Source organism: Hyperolius riggenbachi, chromosome 9 (assembly GCF_040937935.1).
Source record: "Hyperolius riggenbachi isolate aHypRig1 chromosome 9, aHypRig1.pri, whole genome shotgun sequence".
NCBI classification, from domain to species: Eukaryota; Metazoa; Chordata; class Amphibia; order Anura; family Hyperoliidae; genus Hyperolius; species Hyperolius riggenbachi.
In genome coordinates, this window is record NC_090654.1 from 97385786 (window position 1) to 97410862 (window position 25077).

Genomic DNA, 25077 nt, shown 5'->3' on the forward strand with positions numbered 1-25077 from the left:
TCATCTCTTCATAGGGAATTCTCAGGGATTTATTTATTTTCAAAAGCCCTTAGTGAATGGCAGTTTCTCTGTCTAACTGCCACAAAACTGCGTAGCAAGCATGGAAGCTGGCCAGCATTATTGTTTAAATCCTTTTTGGGGAATATCTTTATAAAGAATAAAAGCCATGCTGAGAATCCCCTATGAAGAGATGGGCTAGCCCAAAACCTGTCACTTCTGTCAGATTTCTACTACCTACTGTAAGTGACAGCAACATAGGAGAAAAGTAATTTATGGCTCATTTTACCCTGGAAAAAAATGTACTTCTTATTTGTATATGTTTGCACATATTTTACATTTTACAATTTTTCGCTATAGTGCCCCTTTAACATATATTTGATGCACAGCTCCTCCTTAGGAACAAGGTGCGGCAGAGGCGGGTTTTAAAGGTGCCGTTCTGATTTAAAAAAGTTGGGAGGTATGGTTTATGTAAGTATTTTTCTGCAGATACGACAACAGCCGATATTTTTCTTATACATTGTTTTATTCACAAGCCAGGTTGATAAAGGCCAACAAAAAAAAAAGAATGAATCCAGGCCTTTACTTTCTTTTTTAAAGTGGACCTGAACTCAGAACTTCCTCTCTGCTCCAAAAGATAAGCAACAGCATAATAACCTCTAAAGAAAAACATTTCTTTGTTACAGCTGACACAAGTCCTGCAATAAATCTGAAGTTTGTCTACTTCCTGCTTTCATGGACACAGACATATTGTTAACATCCTGTGTTTACCAATTACTTCTCTGATGTGGCAGTCAGCTGACACAGCTAAGGGATCAATTACAACATGTGATTAGTCAGATAACTTTTTTTCTATTGGCATCATACCGTCAGGTAGACCAGCCATCTAAACCCAGGACTCTGCAATCGTCCTGAAATCACAAGAGCAGAGCAGCCAAGTGGGAGTGTCTGCAGCCTGTGAGTCACACACTAGTGGATGGGAGGATCTGAGCTGTTATATGCCAGGGACAGCCAGCGGCGGCATTCATTCTCGCCCAGGAGCTGAGGAGGTCTGTGGTTCTACTGTCTGAGGAGAAGGACTGTCTGCAGCAATGAGACAATATAGCGTAGTGTGGATACTGGCGGTCTGGATACACAGCCTGTGCTTCCTCCATGCAGGTAGGCGGCCCTGTCACGTGATGTGTGAGGCAATACACTAGATGTTCAATGACTGTGCTAGATAAGTACTGTACCCTCTATTGTGGGTAATGTCAAGTACCCCTTGACCCATATGCCCTTTGAGTAATCCTAAGTAATTTATTATAAATGCTAAATAAAAAATGCCTTTTCAATGAATTATAAATACTTATTTAGGTTTTTTTTATATGATTTATCATGTTTTATTTATTTAAAACTGCAATGTATTGACTATGACAGGCTCAAGGTATTTCCCAGGCATATGTACCATTATTATGATTTAGCATTTATATATTATTTAGTATTTATATAGTGCTGACATATTCCGCAACGATATACAGAGTATATTGTCTTGTCACTAACTGTCCCTCAGAAGAGCTCACAATCTAATCCCTGCTATAGTCCTATGTCTATGCATGCATGCATGCATGCATGCATGCATGTATGTATCATGTAGTGTATGTATTGTAGTCTAGGGCAATTTTTAGGGGGAAGTCAATTACCTTCTCTGTATGTTTTTGGGATGTGAGAAGATACCCATGCAGACATGGGGAGAACATACAAACTCCTTGTGGCACTGTACAGACCACGTGTTGAACTTTGGGACTATAGCTTAAAGGTGCCCAATAACTGTACTATTCTTTCTTCAAATTCGATCATTCAGTTGGATTTGTATGATCAAATTGTGAAGAAAAGTTTGCAGTATGTGGAGAAAATCGATGTAAAACAATTCTATGGTCGATTGGAATAAAGAATTTTGGCGATTGGCATGTTGGATATTATGATCGTATCTGAAGAGAGAACGTTCCCTAGTCGACCCATTTATGGGTACAATCGATATTAACTTCTGATTACTTACAATCCACCAAATCCTATTTCATGATCACGTCTGAGGAAAATATTGTACCATTAAAGGTCACCTGTACCAACCACCCAGGCTTTATTAACTTCTTTCACATCAGTAATAGCATGGCCAGCAGTGCGAAAAAACGCATGCGTTTCTGCATATAATAATAGTCTATGGGCTGCATAAAAAAAACAAAACCCTTATGTCTGCATTTTACAATGTGTGTTTTTCAAAACTCATAACTTGCTGCATATTTCGCAAAAACGCACATAAAACACACATAATATATTTCAATGGAGATGCAAAGGACTGCGTTTTTACATGCATTTATTTATTTATTTTTTCTTTCTTGCGAACTCAGCTTGCCCTTGCAAGACCTAATCACGGGCTTCATTGAGACACTCCCAGTGTCTAGCTCTTTAATTTGCATCATAGTTCGCGCCTCAACTATATTTTCCTCTCTTTTCTTTATTTAGTAATATAATAAGCAGAAGGCAAACAAAAGTATAATTTTAAACATAATGCTAAGGCCCATTCTTATAGCCGCTACCTCCCATGCCCCCCAACTCAATCACTCCTACCCCTATCATCTCTTCCATCCACCATCTTACACACACATTCACTCCCCACTTACTATCGATCATACGTTCCATGTATCAGCCTGTTCTTCACCTCTCATTCCTCCTAATTCTTCCCCCTTCATTAATAATAGGTCCAACCAAAGGGCTTTTAGTTTTTTTTAATTTACCTTCTTTTAATGGGTCCATCTCTTCCCCATCAACTTCCTCCCAAAAGTAACACATCTCCGCAAACCAGGCTGGCAAATCAATTGGCACTTTTTCCTTCCACCTTTTAGCTAATATATAACGTGCCACCTGGCTACCATTTTTTTACATGCATTTTTGATGTGTTTTTTTTTTTATTATGATACTGTATTTTACACCATTGAAATAGGGAAATTACTGGAAAAAATGCATTAACAAAACGCAATTGCAAATGCTCTTAAAGTAAAGCTCTGTTTCAACACTGCAAGGATCAGAAGTTGTCCGGGTCAGTAACACACCCCTTACCTGGAAATCAATATACATCAGAAATTCCGCCACCCACTTGGCTGGCCAAAGTGTTTCCGAAGTTCGCAGCCACTGCCCGCCCCCAGCTTGGCAGCCATCTGTTAGCTTGGGGGCGGGATGTGGAAACGCAGGTGGGGGTGGCCACAGAGCTCCAGAACACTTAGGGCAAAATCCTTGAAGCCGGCTTTACTGAGGGAAAGGCGAGCGGGTACCGTAAATTACACACACACACACACACACACACACACACACACACACACACACACACACACACACACACACACACACACACACACACACACACACACACACACACACACACACACACACACACACACACACACACACACACACACACACACACACACACACACACACACACCTTTGCAGTGCTGAAGCAGAGCTTTACATTATGTTTTCAAGCTTCATAGCCTTTAACCTCCCTGGCGGTTAATTTTTTTTGCCAAATGGGCAAAAATCCTTTTTTTTTATTTTTATTTTGTTTCATGTAAAGCTACCAGAGTGGTAGCTACATGAAACACCACTAGAGGGCGTATGTGTCCCTCTAGTGCGATCGTCGCCGGCAACAATAGCAAACAGGGGAGCGCGTATATAACGCGTTCCCCTGTTTGGCTTCTCCTGTCGCCATGGCGACGATCGGAATGACGTCAACCGACGTCCTGACGTCAGGCGCACCCGATCCAGCCCATAGCGCTGCCCGGAACTCATTGGTCCGGGCAGTGCAGGGCTCTGGCGGGGGGGGGCCCTCTTTCGCCGCTGCGTGCGGGCGATCGCCGCAGAGCGGCGGCGATCAAGCTGTGCGCGCGGCTAGCAAAGTGCTGGCTGCACGCACAGCACTTTGAATGGGGCGCATCGTCCCAACAGCGCCTGAGAAATCCTCCTACGCGGCATAGCCCGAGCTCAGCTCGGGCTTACCGCCAGGGAGGTTAAGGGCTGCTTCACACTACAGAGTTTTTCAACGCTTTGGTGATCGCTGGCTAATGTATCCCTATTAGATCATTCTCACGGCAGTGTTCGCGATTTGCATAAATTGCAAACTCGCTGCATGCAGCATTTTGGGGGAAATTGCATTGTGATGCTCATTCTATGGAACGATAATCGCAAATCGGGGTAACGCAAAATTTCATCCCACAAAATCTGATTTGCACTCCCAGTATGAACTATATCTAAATGTATGTCCTACTTTCCTTGTGCATTTGTGCTGATTATTTTCTAACCGGGACATTCAGTAAAAACAGTGATGCAGCTCATAGCAACCTGTGTTCATTTTCCAACTTCAGAAGAATTGTGTATTTTGTAGTGGAGGTTGTACCACCAGCGGTACCTCCTCATTTTCTGTTTATAAACCTACAACAGTGCTGAATGCCTAATGCTAGGTACACACGATACAATTTTCTGGCAGATTTACCTGCCAGATCGATTTTTTTTTCCAACATGTCCGATCTGAATTTCCAGCAGGGTAAAAATCGTCTAAAAAGTTTAAAATGCTTGGGAAGCACTGGTGGACTTCCAAGAAGCAGACACATTAACTGTGAATATCGACAAACCAATTTATTGTATAACCCCCCAAAAAAGAGCAACACGTTTCGCAGGTATAACCCGCTTCATCAGGCAATAGGTAGGGATATAAACAGTCAGTGGTCACGAACAAATTAAGCACAAGTTAAGCGCCTCTGTGACAGAGTAGAGACGCTGCCACAGCGATGGTGTGGGTGCCTGCAAACTGGGTACAGAGAGGAACAGTTTGCTCTGGGTTCACTGTTGCTTAGATATGGCGTGCCAGGTAAACAATCTTGGGGTCCACTTGTATGCGCAAGAGCTTTTTAGGGACTTGTGATTTTAGAAGCTCTTGCTAATGTTCTGCCATGAGGTTGTTCTCACATGAACGTGATTTTATAAAAAAATCACCCATAGCATTGCATTAGCAAGAGCTTTCCAAATCTGATCGATTGTTGTTTACTTCTGTGAGAAATCGATTAGAAAAACAATGGTGGTTCAAATCGGACCTGTTGGAAATTATCTATTGAACCATCTACCTGCCAAAAAAATCTCATGGTGTATTCCCAGCATTAAGTTTAGAATAGTGCTTCTTGATTGAATTGTCTAGAAATTCTTGATTTGTTTTGGCCAATTTACACACTTTGCCATTTTCTGATTGGTTGTTTTATGCTGGGTACACACGGTACGATTTTCCTTGCGATAGATGCATCCGATTGATAAAATCCCTCATGCCCGATATTACTCCCGACCGATTCTGCGCTCGATTTCTCATAGAAGTTAATGGAAAAAGATAAGAAAAACGAGCGAAAATAAGAGAATCAAGCGCAGAATTGAGCAGAAAAAACGGTTGGTTCGGAAAATTGCACGGAAAATCATACCGTGTGTACCCAGCTTTAGAGAAATGACTTTTTAGCTTCTAATAAACAATTGATTGCCTTTCCTTCAATATTTACACACATTGATTCAAAACAAGGACTACTAATCATGGTATTTACAGTTTAAACAAGCTGAATCCAGGAACAATGGCAATGTTGTTATAGACAGCTGATTGTTTTCTCTATCTACAAATCTCACTGCAGTGTCTTGGCTGCTGCCCAAAACAATCAGATCAGATAAATGTTAGTGCATTTGTGGTCATACCCAATGACTCAACATCTGAATCAACAGTAGTTATCATTAGCTTCAAGCTGTAGTGTTTAGGCGACTGTAAAATAATCTGATTACAAGATGGGCCATCAAGTGAACCAATAGCTGCTTAGATTATCAGACCAATAGATCTTTTGCTTGTGTACCACACTCCATAACCATATATGCCTGCTACACACTATGCAATTTCCCATCAGACGGGTCGAATCAGTTATTTCTGACAGGTCCGGTCTGATTTTGTGATGATTTTTCTAATCACTTCTATACAAAATCGATCAGAAAAACAATTGGAAATCAGATTGGACCTGTTGGAAATAATCAGGCAGCACAGTGAAGTAGAGGTTAGAACTCTCACCTTGCAGCACTGGGTCCCTGGTACAAATCCCAGCCAGGGCACCATCTGCATGCAATTTGTGTGTTCTCCCTGTGTCTGTGTGGGTTTCCTCCGGGCACTCCATTTTCCTCCCACATGCCAAAAACAAAGATACGTTTATTGGCTTCCCCCTAAATTGGCCCTAGACTACAATACATATACCACATGATACAGACATAGCCATATGACAATGGTAGTGATTGTGAGCTCCTCTGAAGCACAGTTAAGTGACAATATATACTCGGTACAGCGCTGCAGAAGATGTTGGCGCTATATAAATACTAAATAATAAAATATTCAGTTTGACCCATTTATTTGACAGAAAATTGCGGTGACATTGTTTAGAACAGGAAATGTGGGGGCGGAGTCTCAATAACGTATGTCATTTCAACCTTTTGCATGGATACTTGAATATTCTACCTATAATCCACCAAAACTTCCGACAATCCATCAAGACAAAGTCATCAGAGCTGTCATTAGTCCTATATGGGGCTGTATGCACTGTACAGCGTTGTCAGATTTGCCACACACAGACGACCTGTTCATAATGACCACTGACTGACTGGTGGTGCTCAAGAAGATGCTAATACTTCTTGCTGACATATTGATTTGGAATATGGCCGGTCAGATGCTGATTCTAATTGCTCTACTTCCAAGCTGCGTATAATTTGCATTCAGTTTTTAATGCAAGGCAGAATTATTTCCATGTCATTGACCATCCTGAACGATGACTAAAATGTATCACTGAGGGTAGGAACACGCTAGGCAGAATCGCATATGCGGTTTACATAGCACATAGTGGAAAATGCATATGCAATTCTACCTAGTGTGTTCCTACCCTTACCCAAATTGGACTGTGATAAATCGGTACCGCTGACCATCAGCAGCCCTTTGATATTATCGGTGCCAGTTTATGTAGTACTTATATTGTATAGTGCTGACGTCTTCTGCAGCTCACAGTATGTAGTCTTGTCACTAACTGTTACCTTAAAGCTGCAGGGACAGCCATACTATCCCAGGAAGAAAAAATGCATATATAAGTAAATGACTACTTGTTTTACTTACATATCTATTGTACTGTCCACATTTTGATTTCAGTGAATTTTATATAGCAAATGAAGAGAATTCTGTTCCAGGCATTTGCCATCTTAATTCCCTCTGACTAAAGCCAATGCTGATGTCATTTCCTCCTTTACTTTTTTTTCCCTCCTAGAAGCTGCACTGCCATAGCTAGCGTGTTTTGTAAACACATATGAGCACAGTATAGATTTAAGAAGCTTACTAAACTGCCCTCAACCTATCAGTGAGCAGCAGGAATGTGGAATGGGTGATGACAAGCCTCCTCCTTGTTGGCAATGGAACGAATAGAGCCAGGCCGACTGTGATAATAATTTCTACAGCAGAAATATTTCTGAGTAGATTGGAGTGCTTGCAGTTCAGGGTAAGGTTCCAGGCTGCATATTAAACACAGAGCAGTGGGCAAATGGAATTTGTGGCTGACAATGGGCAGCACGGTGGTGTAGTTAGCGCTCTTGCCTTGCATCGCTGGGTCCCCGGTTTGTATCCCTGCCAGGTCAATATCTGCAAGGAGTTTGTATGCTCTCCCCTAGTATGTGTGGGTTTCCTCCCCTCCCCAAAAACATACAGATACGTTATTTGGCCTCCCCCTATATTGGCTCTAGATTATGATGCATGCACTACACAATACATACATAAGGTGCGTACACGCACTATTGTAACAAACAACGGGTCCATCAGACCCTCCCGCTGGGAGCGGATCTGTCAAAGACAGTCTTATCAGTCTGCCGACAGACTGTACACACATCCTACTGTCGGCAGAACGTCTGCCCGTTTGTTACAATAGTGTGTGTGTGTATGCACCTATAGACATATAACTATGGGCCCGTTTCCACTATCGCGAATCTTCGCACAGCCAATACAAATGGATGGGCCTGTTTCCACTTGTGCGTTGTGCGGAGCGTTTTTCTGTGCAGGATTTTTCTGCACGGCAGAGCCCTCAGAATTCGCCTGCGTGTGGAATGCAGGCGAATCGCACACAATGTATTTAATAGGGAAATCTCATGCATTTTCCCCATGCGTTTTTTGCCGCAAATTAGCATGCGAATTCGCATAGGTACCAATGTAAATTCACACAGGCAGTGACATGGTTAAAATCGCATATACCCTCACCAATGCGAATTCGCGGCAAAAAACGCATGCGGAATCGCATCCGCATGCGATTTCATCAGCGGTGGAATCCAGGCGATTCCGCACCGCAATAGTGGAAACGAGCCCTATGGTAGGGACTAGATTGTGAGCCCCTCTGAGGGACAGTTAGTGACAAGACAATATACTCTGTACAGCTCTACGTAATATGTTGGCGCTATATAAATACTTAAATAGATAAAATAAAAAATCCCTCTTTAAAGGAGCTCACAATCCAATGCCTACTATGGTCCTATTTCCCTTTCATAGGCTAAACGTGTCCATGCAGTCTTACCAATGTAATATGGGGAACTACCTAAAATATTCATGCAAAGTACTGTATATCCCCATGTATAAGGCCCGGTTCACACTAGCGTTTTGTGTGAAACCGGGCCGTACGTCCGGGGGGCCGTACGCATCCCTCAGGATCCGGTCAGGTTGCAAACAAAAAAGTATCAGTTCGGCATCCGGAAAGTAACACTTCCGGATTGCCGATACTGTACTTTAAACAGGCGCCGCAGCAGAGACAGGCATGGGGAGAGTGGGGGCCCCTATCTGTCCATGCCTGGACCCCCCATGTGGCAAAGGACGGGTGCCGTAAGCATCCGTTCCTATTGCCAGTGTGATGAGAAACTTCCATTTCTCATCACTTCCTATGGTGCGGGGAAAATGGTCAGGTTCAGGGTCAGGTGCGGCGGCCGGAGCTGCGTTCCGGAAAAATGCTGCATGTTGGAGAAATCCTGAACGCAGCCCGGACCGCAGCCCGGACCCGGATCCGGATCCTGACAGACGGACGGGTGTGAATGGATACATTGATTAACAATGTATCCATTCACATCCGGGTCCGTTTGTACAGTATACGGTGCGTTCTGGTCTGGGGAAACCGGACCTGGAACGATAGTGTGAACCGGGCCTAAGCCCCTCTCCCCTTTGGCTTAAAAGATAGGCCAAAAGCTGTGACCTGTCCCCCTTCCCATTTGGCACCCTTACCCCCGATGGAAGCATACCTACCGCTCCAGTTTGCACGTCTCCCTGGCAGCTTCTGAACTGGCCAATAGAGCTCAAAGCTCAGTCATGTGACTGCAGTGAACCTGAAGCTGTAGTGGCTAATTCAAATGTTGCCAGGTGGTTGCAAGCTGAAACAAGGACAGGTCCCTTCATCAGTACTTTCCAATGCATGCTCTGCTTAGGGAGGCCCCGCGGGTAAGCCCCCTCCCCCAAAACATGCCCTTTACAGTCAATAATTGGGTGTCATTAAAGGACAACTGAAGTGAGTGAGTAGTGTAGTGTATGGAGGCTGCCATATTTATTTCCTTTTAAACAATTCCAGTTGCCTGGCAGCCATGTTGATCTATTTTGCTGCAATAGTGTCTGAATCACACCAGAAACAAGCATGCAGCTAATCCAGTCAGATCTAACAATAATGTCAGAAACCCCTGATATGCATATTCTTGTTTAGGGGCTATGGCTAAAAGCAGAGGATCAGCAGGATAGCCAGGCAACTGGTATTGATTAAAAGGAAATAAATATGACAGCCCTCACTTCAGTTGTCCTTTAAGTCGGCTTTTCCGCAGTGGTATACAGTATGTTGACTTATTTTACTCATCATCTACATAGATTTGGTAGGATTGTACAGTCTGAATTGTATAATTGATGGGCTCCTTATGGTCAATTTTTGGGGCTGTGGGAGGAAACCATAGTGCCCAAAAGAAAACCAATGCAAGCACGTGAAGAACATACAGACTCTGTGTAGTTAGTTCCTTGGGCTGGATGTGAACTTGGAATCGGAGGTGGGAACAAAGAGCGGCGGGGGCAAAGAGCGGCGGGGACACAGAGGCACGTCATGGACCAGGGAACATTCCTCTGTGTCTCATCTGCCCCCTCCTGCACCACTTCGGATTCACTTAAAAAATATCCCCCTTTGTAACTAAAGCAGATACAGATATTACTTCACTTGAGTCTATAGATTTCAACAGCTGTTTTAAAAGTTTTGTCTTAGTTAATATTATGGGGTGGATTTTCTTGTTGTCACATCATAATTTGTACTGTTGAAGACAAGTTATGTAATACACACATCATAAATTGGTGTGGTTCTACAAGGAATCAAATAACAACTGAAATCTGTGTCAGTTATTTTAAGTAGTGTTCTTGTAGTAAATCCATAGTGCATTCATTCTGTTATTACATGACACGCCCCGTGCTGAGCGTATTGTGAAAGCCATTATTAACGGTTTTTAAAATTAGGAGCTGACTGTAATGATACGAGCTGACTGTCTCTGCTGTGCATAGGGATACAATGGCCTTGGATTACTTGGGTTCTCCGGTGTTAAGGTGCCCATACACTTGCTCTATTTTCCCAGCAGATTCCATCATTGGTATTGAATCTGTCAGAGATCAATGAAGAAACGAGGCTGCCCAATTGTAATTTTGATTTCTGACTGAAATCAATCAAAAGTATGGATTGCTTAGGCTGGAATGGTCTCATTCACAAAGGGGTGATCAGATGTGCAGCGGTAGAATTCAGGAAGGCCAATGGACCCCCCTGCCCCATCCAGCTCCCCCCATCTCCCACCGATCTAACATGTGCTCTGCCGGTCTCGTGGAGAGTCACGCGTAAGTTAGCGTGCTCCTCCTGCGATTATTCCTTATTGCCGCTGAAGTGCCTGTGTCCAGTGACTTGACCACAGGGTACAGGCACCCCCGGTGGCGATGTAGAGAGGACATAAGAGAAGCGTACCAGCAGACAGTTGAGTATGCGCTCCGTTGCCAACACTGTGTACAGGCCCGGGAGGGGAGAGGTGGGTACAGCACATTACATGGGGGGATTTTAACATGAACATGTTTGTGCAGTGTGTGGTAGTAATAAGATTTTTATCTGAGAGGGATATATCTGATGGTCGAATCTGGTGGTCATCTATAAATGTATGGCCACCTTTACTAGTCTGGCTTGAATTTATTATCAGTGCAGCTCTTGGATGTCCCCATAAGGACTGACCTTGGTCAAGAACCATCTAGAATGTGTAGAAAGCTTTAATCCCTGCAATGTATACAGGTGGACTTAAGGGATTGCCTTTTTCTCTGTATTGGCGGAGTTGCACTTTAACTTCAGAAATACTGACGTGTGGACGGGGATTTTAGTGGCCAGCATTATGCAGCAATTGTGTTTACAGTACAGGCTAGGAAATTATGGACTGGTGATTGGAGAGGCTGCTGGATCAGGAGGTCAGAGTTCTGCCTCATTCCAGAGCTGGTCTCTGCTGTTTTCTGCTCATTGTAAAGCAACATGTGGTGGTGTTTTCCCACTGTGGACATCTGTGCAGCCCTGGAACTGTCCAGTGTCTCTGCTCAGCATTTCTGTTGATATTGCTGATGAGAGGCAGGAGGTTGTTGTATAACACAAAAACATCAAAGTTTGCACGCTGTACCATCCATGAGTAAGGTGAATATGTCTGGTTATGGGACTGTGGGTTCCTAAGGCCCCGTTTACACTTAATCACTTGCTCTCAGTCATAACTAAAAGGTCAGCTGATTTTCAAAGTAAGTTCCATGTTTTCCTATGGCACCTTTCACACTTAACAGGTTTTAACTGAAATCATTTTCACAATGCACTGCTATGGAGAAGGAAAAAAATGTGTACCAACTGATTTTAACCACTTGAGGACCGTGGTGTTAACCCCCCCCCCCCCCCCTAGTGACCAGGCTATTGTTTACTAAAATGGCCACTGCAGCTTTTTTATGGCCAAGCTGCAGGACTGCACAACCCCCCCCCCCCCCCTCCCACTTTGTGAATATTTTTACATAAAATGAAAACCATGAGATGAGAACAAAAAAAAAATCATAGGATTAGGAGGACAGATTCAATTGTTTCTCATCAGTTCATTTTCACCTCTGGATCGCTTTAAGGTACAGAGTTGTATTTTTGCAGAATCTGTGCTACATACTGTATATGCAGGTGGCTATTTGTGAATATTTAAAAATCCAAAGTTGTGTAACTCAAGGATCTGGTCTTTATTCCCCAGGGAACAGTTCGGAGTTGAGTGTATACACTTGTCAATTTTCCTAGCAGATTCAATCAATGCTATAGAATCTACCAAAGATTAATGTCCGAACATGACTGACCAGCGATAGTTTCAATCGATTAGTGTCGGAAATCGATCAAAACTAAAAATTGTTCTGGACAGACAGATCTGGAGCGAATTGTGAATCCCCCGGCTGGTCTGACCCCATATAAAATGTGATGCCCAGGCCAGCGCAGAGTGTTGGCAGCAGAGCGTGCACTCACCTGTCCTACGGTGCGCTTTATCAGTCTCCCCTCTCCATCCCCACTGGGGTGCCTGTACCCTGTGATATCACAAGGCCTGAACAGGATAATAAGCACATTGTTTGCCTACCGCTGGCTTCCACAAACGGAAGCATTAAGTAGACCCGCATGACTCCTTCAGTTTGACTCCTCAAAATGGTCTTTCTTCCATGTAAAAACATTCAAAACAAATGTTGCTACACTAAGTGCAATTAAATACTTTCTATAATCCTTTCTTTGCATTATTGTTCGTTGCCAATGCTCTGAACACTGAGAAACACTGATCAGACACTGTCTTTTATTGACCTGAAGAAGGGGGCAGATCCCGCAAAATGCATTGTCTATGTAAAAAAAAATCTTAACCACCTATCTCAAGGTAAGACTGTTCCTATTACTTACCTCTACTCACATTATTCCGGTGCCTCCTCCCATCCAGCATTGTCTCCTCCCCCTTCCTGGGGGACACCTCTGAAATCACATCCTGCGTGATGTGCTGTTTTTCTGGAGAGCGACCCAAGTTGATCTGGCCGAGTCAGCACTTGCCTGAAAGTGTGGTTGCTGCTGTTGACAACCCATGTTTGTGAGTAGTAGCTATCAGTGATGCTCGTTTACCCCCAATCACGGATTCGACTATTCGGCCGTGATTGAGAAAAAAATCCAGAAATTCCGTGATTAATTTCCGGATTTGAAACGGACTCAAAAATTCAACCTGGTTTTTTTTCCGTTAGAGGCAATCACAGACATTCACGGCCGTGATCATGGAAAAGCATTATAGCTAATAGTAAGGCCCCCATACATGCTACAATCCCCCAAATTGCATGGATTATAAAGGTGATAAGAGGCTACAACTTAAGCAAAAAAATCCAAAAATAACTTTTAGTTTTTGAGAAAATGGATTTTAAAGTTAAATAAACAATTTAAATGTGGCTATTAATTGGTAATAAGTGGTTTTAAACAGGGAAATACACTTTAAGCAATCACAGAGGTGAAGGTGAGTCCCAATGACACCTGGCGGTGGTGGTACCACTGGAGGAGGATGAGTTGTCGATGCCACAAAACCACCCAGAGGTTTTTGTAAATGTGTTTTTTTTTCCTTTCCTCGCAGCGATAGCAATGACATGACAGCAGAGTTGTCCGTGGCCGCTGGCGGCAATAATGCAGACTTTAGTAGTGAAATAGAACCTCAGCGGAGGCAGGATGAGGACTAAAGCCACAAGCGGTCAGTGCGGTAGCACATAATGACCATGACACCTCACTGGTGGTACCACAGCATGATAATGCTGCCCAAAAAATTACCGCCATCCATGGCTCCCATCCGTGGGTGGATGTCACAGCAAGCGTGTGGCTGCTGCTGCTGAGTGCTGCTCCCAGCGGAGGTCTGGGATAAAGTAATGATGGGCTGATCCTCTGTCATTATGTCCATCAATGCCTGTGAGTCTATCTCCTGAATGACCACACAGCGACCCAAGGTGCAGAAAATGGGTGACACCGGTGTCGGCTGACTCGGCACAGGCTGTGCTGCTGATGGGACACGTCTCTGCTGCACCCCCTACAGCTGCGCACCCTCTCCCTGGCCGTGGACTGGTCCCAGAAGGGGCAGAGGCATTGGCACTCCCTCTCCTGCCACACCCACGACCCCTGCCAGACATTTTGTATACTATGATTTCGAGGTGGAGAAAGTGTGCTGCTTTTTACAGTCAGTGTGTGTGTGTGTGTGTGTGTCTCTCTGAGGACAGACTGAATATCACAGAGGGCTTTTATTGATTTTTCAGAAAAGGAAAAAAAAAATACTGAATACTGTAAAATAGAACACGAAAATCAGTGGACAGCGCCGTGGTCTGCCTGAACTCACAGCAAACTAACCGGCTGCACGCTAGTAACAAAGTACAAGGTCACTGACTAAACTTAGTGACTGAATAACTGTGGCAGTGACTGCAACTAACTGAAGTTGATCGCTGGCTGGCTTAGCTAGCTAACAAGTATACAGTAACAGAGCAGTAGAATCAGTGTGAAGTTGAACCTGTCTGCACTAAGCACAGCAACCAGTACACTGTCACTGACTACTCCACTGACTACAATTAACTTACTTAATCACTCACTGGCTAGTTAGCTGAATACAAGTATCAGATACAGTATAAGGGCAATGTAAGGACTGAACGCTCTTGCTGATGTACAATATGGCCTAGAGAGGATCCTCTCGGTGCCACAGAGTCTAGCAAGGATGGAGCTCTGGAAATGGCCCCCACTTTATATACAGGAGGGGAGGGCAGAGCCTCCCCTCCTATGATTGGTTGCTAGGGCCTGACTGGGAGCCTCTGATTGGCCCAGGGATGTCAATACTGCCCATTTCCGCCCAGTCACGACCTAATCACGGATTTCCACCGCGATCACGGGCGTAACCGCATTCCGAATATTTGCAATCACAGAATTTTCGTGGCCAATTTCCATGATCCAAAATCGATCATGAATTCGGAAGTCGAATAGTGAAAAAATGCTTGTCAATCACGGCTATTCCGTGATCACAAACATTATCCGAGCACCACTGGTAGCTATTTTCTTTACAGTTCTCCATTGCCAAGAAATATTACACTATTGGTGCTCTATTTGTCTCCTTGTTCTCTTCCGGTACCTGGGTTTTAAAACTTGAGGTTCATCCACTGGATATCCCAGAAAAACAATTTCTAGGCTGCCTTGCTTGTGAGCCAGTGATGTACCGAAGTACGCTGAGCTCAGTGGGGCAGATTTATCAACAGCAGTGCAATGAAAACTGGAGCACAACTGGTTCTTTAGGATGAGTGAGCATTGAAATGATCTAGTCTTTGATAAAGTAAAAGGGAAACTATAGGGTTGGCCACACATCAGCTGCCCATACCTTACTCGATAATGCATGCCGATCTTCCTTCCAATTCAATAATCACCTGATTGATTACCGAACAAAATCAGGTGACTGGATCATTTAAGAATGGAGAAAAATCTTGGTCACAATGGCTCGATCTGGCACGCATCAATAGCGGCTTTCAATATCCCAATGGTTGACGGATCCCAGCTGGTGTCTCCCAAGTGTATCCCTCCCCATGCTGCGTGTTAAAGGCTCACCAGTATGCCAGCATGACTCCTAGCTTCCTCCTGTGTCTGGCGTAACCGCAAGCGCGTGTTCGAAGTGACACTGGCATTTATAGTGAAGTCACTGCATCCGCCAAGTCGTGGTACAAGCACTCGCAGTAACACTGCAGGTAGGCAGGAGTTGCGCTGGCAGACAGGTGAGCCTTTAACACTGAGCTTGGAGAGGGACACATGCACCTGGCGGGGCAGCCCGGCAGGTAGAGCTAGAATGATTTCCAATAGAGTTCATGCAGAACTCCATTGGAAAGCTGTCTACAGTGTGTGGCCAGACAATAGTTCCCTCTCTCTCATCAGATTTGATTAGAGAAGGATCTGTCTAATGGTCGATCTGGTGGCACATTGAGTGATGTATGGCTACCACTTGAGGACCCACCCTTTACCCCCCCTTAAGGACCAGCGCTGTGCTGAGTGATCTGTGCTGGGTGGGCTCTGCAGCCCCCAGCACAGATCATGTAGCAGGCAGAGAGATCAGATCACCCCCCCTTTTTTCCCCACTAGGGGGATGATGTGCTGGGGGGGTCCGATCTCTCATGCCTGCATGTGGCTGGCGGGGGGGGCAGCTCAAAGCCCCCCTCCGCGGCGAAATTCCCCCCTCCCTCTCCTACCTGCTCCCCCCCCCCCCCCCCCCGGAGATCAGGGCTGCACAGGACGCTATCCGTCCTGTGCAGCCAGTGACGGGACGTCCCCTGTCACATGGCGGCGATCACTGGCCGCTGATTGGCCGGGGATCACCGATCTGCCTTACGGCGCTGCTGCGCAGCAGCGCCGTACAAATGTAAGCGGATTATTTCCGCTTGTGTTTACATTTAGCCTGCGAGCCGCCATCGGAGGCTATTCACGGAGCCCCCCGCCGTGAATTGACAGGAAGCAGCCGCTCGCCTGAGCGGCTGCTTCCTGATTAATCAGCCTGCAGCTGGCGACGCAATACTGCGTCGCTGGTCCTGCAGCTGCCACTTTGCCGACGCGCGGTATGAGTGCGCGGTCGGCAAGTGGTTAAAGCAGTAGGATCAGCCATACTATGCCAGGGAAAAAAAACCACATATATAAGTAGATAAATACTTGATCTACTTACATAACACATGTATTATACTGTCCACGTTTTGATTTCAGTGAATGCTATATAGTAAATTACGAGAATTCTGTTCCTGGTGGGGGCCATGTCTTTTGCCCACAGTTAAGGCTAACCCGTGATGTCATTTCTGCCCTTTACTTTTTTTCTTGTCTCCTCCAATCTCTGAGTCGCCTCAGCCTTGCTTGTAAACACAAGTGAGTAGGGGATTAGGTTTCAGATAAGAAGCTGGCAGGGAAATAAAGGGAAGAGGAGGAATAGATTATAGATAAAAAGAACCCCCAGCATGCAATTCTTTGGCACGACTACTAAAGGGCCAGTGTTCCTTAAGTATGTGATAACTCCAAATCATAACCGCAGAAAAAGTTTTGAATGCAGCCTTAGCATCCTTATCACTTAATACACTCAGACCAGTTGCTGTTGAAATTTGATTTTTTATGGTGACGATACCGCTTTAAAGAGGGACTTTAAAGGATTATTTAAGCCAGGGAAAAAAAAACAGTTTTACTTACCCAGGGCTTCTATAAGCCCCCTGCAGCCGTCCCGTGCCCTCGCTGTCACTCACAGATTCTTGGCCCCCATACCTCCAGCCTGTCCTGTGCAGGACGCTATTGTGGACGGGAACGCAAAGAAGGCTACGCTTGGCCAGATCTGCGCAGGCGCAGTAAGTCTGTCATCAGAAACAAAACTAGGTTGCGGTGGGGGACCAGAGGATCCGTGAGTGACTGCGAGGGCACGGGACGGCTGCAGGGAGCTGATAGAAGCCCTAGTAAGTAAAATTCTTTTTTTTTTTTTTTTTTTTTTCCTGGCTTAAGTATCCCTTTAACCAAAGATTGAACTTCATCCCAATCAAAAGCCGATACCTCATTTCCCCCGAGAAATCTTAACATTATCTCGAATAGTGTGATGTCATGACCAAGGTTCTGATAGTTTGCTGTCTGTGAACCTTGTTGCAGTGTGGGAAATAACAGCTGTTTCCATCTACCAACTACCAAGCAAGTAATATATCCCTCTGTGCATAGAACTCTCAGTAAACGAACACTCCATAACAGATCTGACAGAACTAAAGAGGTCACTAACAGCATACAATTTCAGAATGTAAATTAGGGAGGGGAAAAATTTTACATTGGACAAACACTGCTTAAATAATCTAGGAAAGAATATTGTAAAGAGAGAAGCAATTGTATTTATTATGCTATTTTCACTAAAGTTCCTCTTTAAGGCACAGGTAGTCTGCTGAAAACCAGGGACATATCCCGGAACTGTGACTTTTCCTGGACATCTCTACCCATCTTTGAATGGACAAGTATTTGAGATGTAACTGTTATTATATGTTTGTTTTCTTCTCTTCCCAAGGACAGGTATGATAATTCCTAGCTATACTTCATTTATTGACCGTAAAGCATTCTTCTCCAAGCATGACAGCCATTAAATCAGAAGCAGTTTTATTGTAGTAGTAAGGTGACTTTATTTGAGCTAGTTTCGTTCCTCCATAGTAAACAAGGGCTAGAGCTACACCAGGGCAGTAACTTAAATTATATGTTTCAGAACTTTTCATTGATGTGCAACAGCATTATTGTGACCTGTAAAGGGTTGAATGGGATTTAACGTACCATTTCAGCACTGTGGTTTTCTCAAGACTTGGCAGCAATGGAAATATTTAGCAATGCAATGTACATGTTTCTGCAGAGGTTTCCTGGAATTAGCGCAGCACCACACCCTCTGTCTGCTATATTTTAATGAATATTTGATGTGAATATGAAGAATGCCACTAGAGTGACCTAGTTTGAAGGGCAGTCAAGATGATCCTTCTGTTCTCCATAGACCATACTGAGGGATTGGTACTAGTGGTGGAATTGGGCTTTCACAGTAAGAAATGACTTACAGTGGATGTGTTGCCACCCAGATGTTGTGCCATTAAATGAAATGGAAATGCACACCTTGCTGCACTTGGCATGCATTCCTTTAATGCATTTTTAGTATAATGAACCCATAGAGCGATCCCATCCTCTCTCCGTCGCCTTGTTCCACCGATGTCTTCCGTTCCAAATTTGCACGTTCGGGATTCCTCTGAATGCTTCGGAAGAACTTGCATTCCTGAGTGCTTCTGAAGATGGCCGTCTTTGGAAGTATCTGGGTACACGGGTACTTCCAAAGGTTACCTGAACTGGACTGTTCTTAGCTGAGACTGAATCTATTGTGTACAGGTGTCCCCCAATGATCTGACATGCCATATCTCTACGCGACAAATGGTGGACAAGTCCATTGTTCCCCTTCCTTAAAGAGCATTTGTAAGAAAAAAAAAGTGCATCTAGGAGGTGCTTACATCGGGGGGAATTGTCTGGATCTTAATGAGGCTTTCCCTTTTTCCGCCTCTGTCCTTCCATTCCAGTGCTGTCAGCTGTCGAAAATTCGGCGAGGCTCCAGGATCATAACAATCCTGAGTGAGTCTCTGGCAGGTGCAATAGTGGCCTTCATTCGGCTTCAGGCAGAAATAGCTGAGCCTGATCGAAATTGCTCTATTGTGCAGAAGAGCGGATCCAATCTTACAGATTCTCTTTAAGGTGTGGACATGCTGTAAACTTATGTCGCCCGATCTGACGCAATCTCCCCAGTTGACATCGCTGGGCCAGCTCTGTATAGTCAGCCTGTTTGCGTGTTTCTGTTTGGGTTTCACCAGGCCTAATACTCAATATCCTGGCCATCTTTATGTTGGCAGTGCAGTTGGATGGCACATAAGGCTATCTGATAGCCAGGATAATATTCCTATACAAAGTTGTGATGACACTACATTACTGTGGAGGGTTTGGGAAACACTGCCTTGAGAGACTGCATATGAAAAGCATATTAGTGGTGAAGAGAGCATGCAGAGCATAATCCAGAGTCCTCTCTTGCATGAAGGAATCTCCTGTGTGTTTAGCACTCTCCAAACAGTTTATCCACATGTCAGGCACATTTCATCCATCGAGGTTATAAACACGCCACCTATTGCCAGGATCCTGGTTCACTGATCCTGCTAATCTGCACTATAATAATGAGTCTGACACACAGAGAAGTCAAGATTTCATCAAATGTAGAACTTGTATAGACAGGCTTGCTGCAGAATAACTTGCTGTTTCTTCTGTGGAGAAGTTCAGTTCACTTGGACGGGATTTATATACAGGGGTCAGGCCTGTACTGGGAGGTAACACAGTAAACACACAGTGTACAAGTCTAAACTGTATCCAGGCTCCGAATCTGTTTAAAAGGTCATACTATGTGTATTAAAGCCCAAGTTCAGAAGATCCTATGAAAAGGCTTAGAACATATTTTTTTCCCTTGCATTATTACGGAGTCATATTCTTTGAGGGTTTTCTGCAGTGTCAGCAGGGCCAGTTCTAGGCTTTTTGCTCCCTGAGGCAAACTTCACTCCCCTCACCCCCCATTTAAAATAATTGCACAGCACCCGACAATTTGCACCAAATGTTATAGCTACGGTGAAACCAAGAATGGACACCCTCTGTATAGCTAGGTAGGTAGCCAAATATAGGTGCCCCCAGGATATGAAGCCAGTATAGGTGCCCCCAGTATAGGTAGCCAAGTATAGTTGCCCCCAGTATAGGTTAGCCAGCTATAGTTGGCCCCAGTATAGGTTAGCCAGATATAGTTGGCCCCAGTATAGGTTCGCCGGGTATAGTTGCCCCTAATATCGGCTAGCCAATTAGGTGTCGCCAGTATAAGTAGTCTGGTATAGGTGGCCCCAGTATAGATAGCCATGTATAGATTAGCCAGTACAGATAATCAATGAGATGCAAGATATTTCCAAGGTCATGTAAATTTGCAAATATATGCAGTTTGAAAATAGACCAATCAAGTCCCACCCAGGTTTAAATTGAATGGTCCAATTTCAAGCTGCCTATATTTGCATACAAAATTACATACATTTACATTAACACATTTACATTAACTTTGCATATCATTGATTATCTCTATTATCCAGGTAGGTGCCCCAGTTTAGGTATCCAGCCTGTCCTTCTCCCTCCTGCCGCTCCTTTACCTCTTGGAGTCGGGTGGCTAGGTCTTTTTAAATTATTTTATTTTACATTTTCATGCTGTTGCATCAGCACAGGCCATTTATAAATTGGGTATTTGTAAGTTAGGGACTACCTGTAGTATCAGAGGAAGAGCATCAGCACAGATGTCCGGCAACTAGCATTATTAGAGAATGAAGATGGCGGCCTCCTTATTCCTCTCCTAGTTTTAGGTTGCCTGTAACAGCTGTAAAAAAATAGAAGCCTGACTATTTGCCACAACCTAGGCGGAATACTCTATGAGCACATGGAAAAGTGGTGGTACTTTGTGTATCTTTGTATGTGTGGGGGAAGAGGAGGAAGTCTTTGAGGATGCTGTTGTACATGGAAGACCGAGGTAACTGTACATGCAACATGGCTATAGAGAGGGGGGGGGGGGTAAAATGATTATTATACATGGGTTAACAGTAGCCCAATTTGGCACACAGTCACTGAACCGTCTGATTCTTAGAAAACGTACAAGTCGCCGGCTACACTGTGCCTGCGTGGCCCTGGCACGTGTGTCCTTCTCTCACATTGGGAGTGTCCTGTACTGTGTCCTGAGTGTCCTGCACAAGATGCGGGCACAGGACGTCTCCAGGAGCCGGTAGAAGCCCCACGTAAGTTAAACTGACCTGACGGCCACGCATGCAGAACGCAACGCGTACGAACGCACGCCATCCGCGTTCGTATGCGTTGCGTGGCTGATCCCATCACTGAAAAGTGAATGGGACAGCCGCGCGTTTTTGTAAAATCTGCGTGCAGCATGCGTTCCCCGGACCGCACAGGTCCGGAACGCATGCAGTGTGAACATCAGACAGAGCACTCTATGCACTGTCTGATGTCGTGCGTGTCGGCCTCCTGCACGCGTTTCCAAAACGCGGCTGGAAGCGCGTGCAGTCTGAACGGGCCCTAACAGGTGTCCTTTAAGTCGACATTGCTTTCCAGATCTAGTTATTTCCAGCTATTGTGTTTCTTTTTATTCATGAACAAAGCGATAAATATTCTTACTTCCTTTTTGCAAGGCTGCATTTTTTTTCTGGTGGGAAACAGCCCCACACAGTGGACAGTATGTGAAAGTGCTCTTTGGGCCATATAAAATTCACTTTTTCTCCTAGGTGATATTTTCACACCTTTTCATAAAATGCTTTTTAAGCCACCAGCAAGCAATATAAAAAATCCTTTTGCTAGCACTTTTTCAGTACTTTGTGGCTACTTTTTTAATTGTAAATTGCTGAAAGGTTATTTTTAAAGTGGACCTGAACTCAGAACGCTCTGATCTAAAAGATACGCAACAGCATATTAACTTTTAAAGAAAAACGTTTTGATGTTACAGCTGATACAAATCCTAAAATCTGTTTCTACTTCCTGATTCGTGGAAGCAGACATATTGTTAGCATCCTGTGCTTTCAAATGAGCTTATCTGCCATCTCTATCATGGCAGTTATGTGACACGGGAGAGATCAGATTACAACTTGTGATTAGACACAAATGAGGAGGAACTAAACAGGCTACAGGCTGCATTTCTCTGGTTTTCTTCTGCCCTGTGCTAGAGTTCAGATCCACTTTCAAAGAAGATGAAAACTATCTCCTAGGAGAAAAAGTGAATTGCATATGGGCCCTTGTGTTTAAAAGTATAAAATAGATCCTCACCTCTCATTGCAGAGAGCAGCTCACCTTATTAGATGGCTGAAAACGCCAGTATTGGCAAATAATAATGCAAGCGTTTCAGTGCATAAACCACTGTTGATCTGTCCTCTATCGTCCTGTAAGTCCAAGCAGTATCAGCACACCAGTGAAGCAATTCAGAACAGCACGCTTTATTGTGCTTCCACAGTACATATAGTACAAACCGACAATTGTTTCGGGGGCTAAGAGGGGTCCCTTTTTATCAAGGCGTGTGGACCCTGTTCTGCATTGCTAAATTGGTGTGCTGATATCTCTTGGACTTTGAATACTGTGGTGACATTGCCCATGCCACTGTATCAAGCACCCAACTGATAGAGTGCCCACTCATACAACCACATGCCAATGGTCCTGTCTGTGTAGAATGATGTGTTTCCATCTACACCACGCCCCTGATCCAATGAACTAGTTACATGTGGACCAATAAAAACATCAAGACAGAGCACCACGTGGTTGCCGACGCACCACATGGTTGCCGGCGCAATGGACCAGCATCCATGTGGAGCACAAACCTGGAAGTAACAGAGAGGTAAAGAATTACTGCAGGGGCACCAGGGGTACTTTTACAGTAGGGGGACAGTGGCCGGGGGTTTCCGCCGTCTTCGTCATTTGAGATTATCACACGGCGATACCGCCGTGTAACCGATCGAGCATGCTGGCTTGATCTCTTGCAACATGTCCAATCAATACCTGCAACCAATTTCGGCCCAAAATTGGTTGCATCGTTGATCGGGTATACTTTTGGTGGCACCAATTTTCATCCGATTCGATAACTATCGAATCGGATGGTAGATCGGCCAACAAATTGTGTGATGTTTGGCCACCTTAAGTACGGGCACTATTATGGAGTAGATACCTGGGGGCACTACACTGAGAAGCACTGCAAGAGAGGTCATCTCTGGTGTATATTGCTATGGTAGAGGGAACATTACAATTGCACATCGTAAGTTGTTAATACTGTATTGTCTGGCATTACTGGTCTTCAGATAAATGCTGTATATAACACTGTGGAATGAGGAGCAGGGATGCTTGCACGTGGGCCAGTGAGATAAGGCAAATTATATGGGTAAATGAAATGTGGCATGTTGAAATTTAGTAGCTACAGTATGTAATCTAGGTCAAATTACTTGGTTATGCTTATTATTTAAAACCACCTGCGATCTATTATGGAAAATGCTGCATATTTCTTTTTCTTCTGTGGAGCCCCAGGTCATCTGGGATCCTGGCATTGCCTCTGCACTACATAATTATTGAGAAATAACTGTATACATAAGTGTTATGTAGTCATTATGTGGCCACTCTTAAAGTAAACCTTGTATTAGAGAGCTATATAGGCCGTCTTCATGTCTTCCTTTAAGAATTACTAGATTCCTGGCTACAACACTGACTCTGTACCTTGAATACTTTCTTAATTACTCACTTCAAGTATTCTGACTTTTTTCAACCTGTGGTCTTATTCCATGAAAGTGACTAAGGAGTCGTAGATGGACAATTTTCTAGAAGTTCAAGATGGCAGCCACCATAGCTGTCGATAGCTGTCAATATGCATGTGATCTGGTCCCTATCCCCATTGGGCAATATTGATTTAGTGTATGTACAGGGTTTAATTTCGGGGAAGGTCCAATTCAGCCTTTTGCCAACATTATTTTTGCTGTGATCTTAGCAGTTGGATGATCAGAGGTCTGGAACCAACATCTTTGACCATCTAAAATCTGGCTTCAAGACTCACCACAGCTGCCACACAGCCCTTGTCCAAATTTGCAATTATCTGATAGATACAAGACAGAGGCGAGCATTCCATCCGGATACTGCTTGATCTCTCAGCGGCTTTTGATACAGTTGACCATGAGATCTTGCTTAACAGGCTGCAATAGTACTGTTGCATTGATGGCTTAGTCCTCCAGTAGTTCTTCTCCTTCTTGGTTGGGACAACATAAAGGGCAGTCTTGGGGACTTTTTGGTCCAGCATTGTACCACTAAAATACGTTGTGCCCCAGGCCTCAATAAAGTCCCTTTTTGTTCACCATCTACATGCTGCCACTTGGAAAAATCATACAAATCGACCAAATAAGCGGTGTTGATACCATTTGTGTGCTGATGACACCCAGTTATATTTGTTGTTCAAACTTGACGTGACACACTTTACTCCAAACAATAAACACTTGCTTAGCTGAGCTCCAAGAGCAGATGAATGAAAACTGGCTTAAAGAGACTCTGTAACAACAAAAACCTCCCCTGGGGGGTACTCACCTCAGGTGGGGGAAGCCTCCGGATCCTAATGAGGCTTCCCACGCCGTCCTCTGTCCCACGGGGGTCTCGCCGCAGCCCTCCGAACAGCCGGCGACTGTGCCGACTGTCAGTTCAATATTTACCTTTGCTGGCTCCAGCGGGGGCGATGTGGCGACTTTCGGCACGGAAATAGACGGAAATACCCGATCTCCGTCGGGTCCGCTCTACTGCGCAGGCGCCAGAAACTTGCGCCTGCGCAGTAGAGCAGACCCGACGGCGATCGGGT

General features: G+C 44.5%; 1 protein-coding gene across 2 annotated transcripts in view; it reads left to right on the forward strand.

Moving 5' to 3' along the window:
- The first annotated feature begins 979 nt into the window (after positions 1-979).
- ECM1 (extracellular matrix protein 1) overlaps positions 980-25077 on the forward strand; it is a 73842-nt gene continuing 49744 nt past the window's right edge. The window contains exon 1 of one of the 2 annotated variants that reach the window (XM_068253239.1): positions 980-1155. In XM_068253239.1, the coding sequence (XP_068109340.1) occupies positions 1089-1155 (67 nt within the window). In that variant the 5' untranslated portion in view covers positions 980-1088. The remainder of the gene's footprint in view (positions 1156-25077) is intronic. The other variant, XM_068253238.1, reaches the window with a different exon arrangement.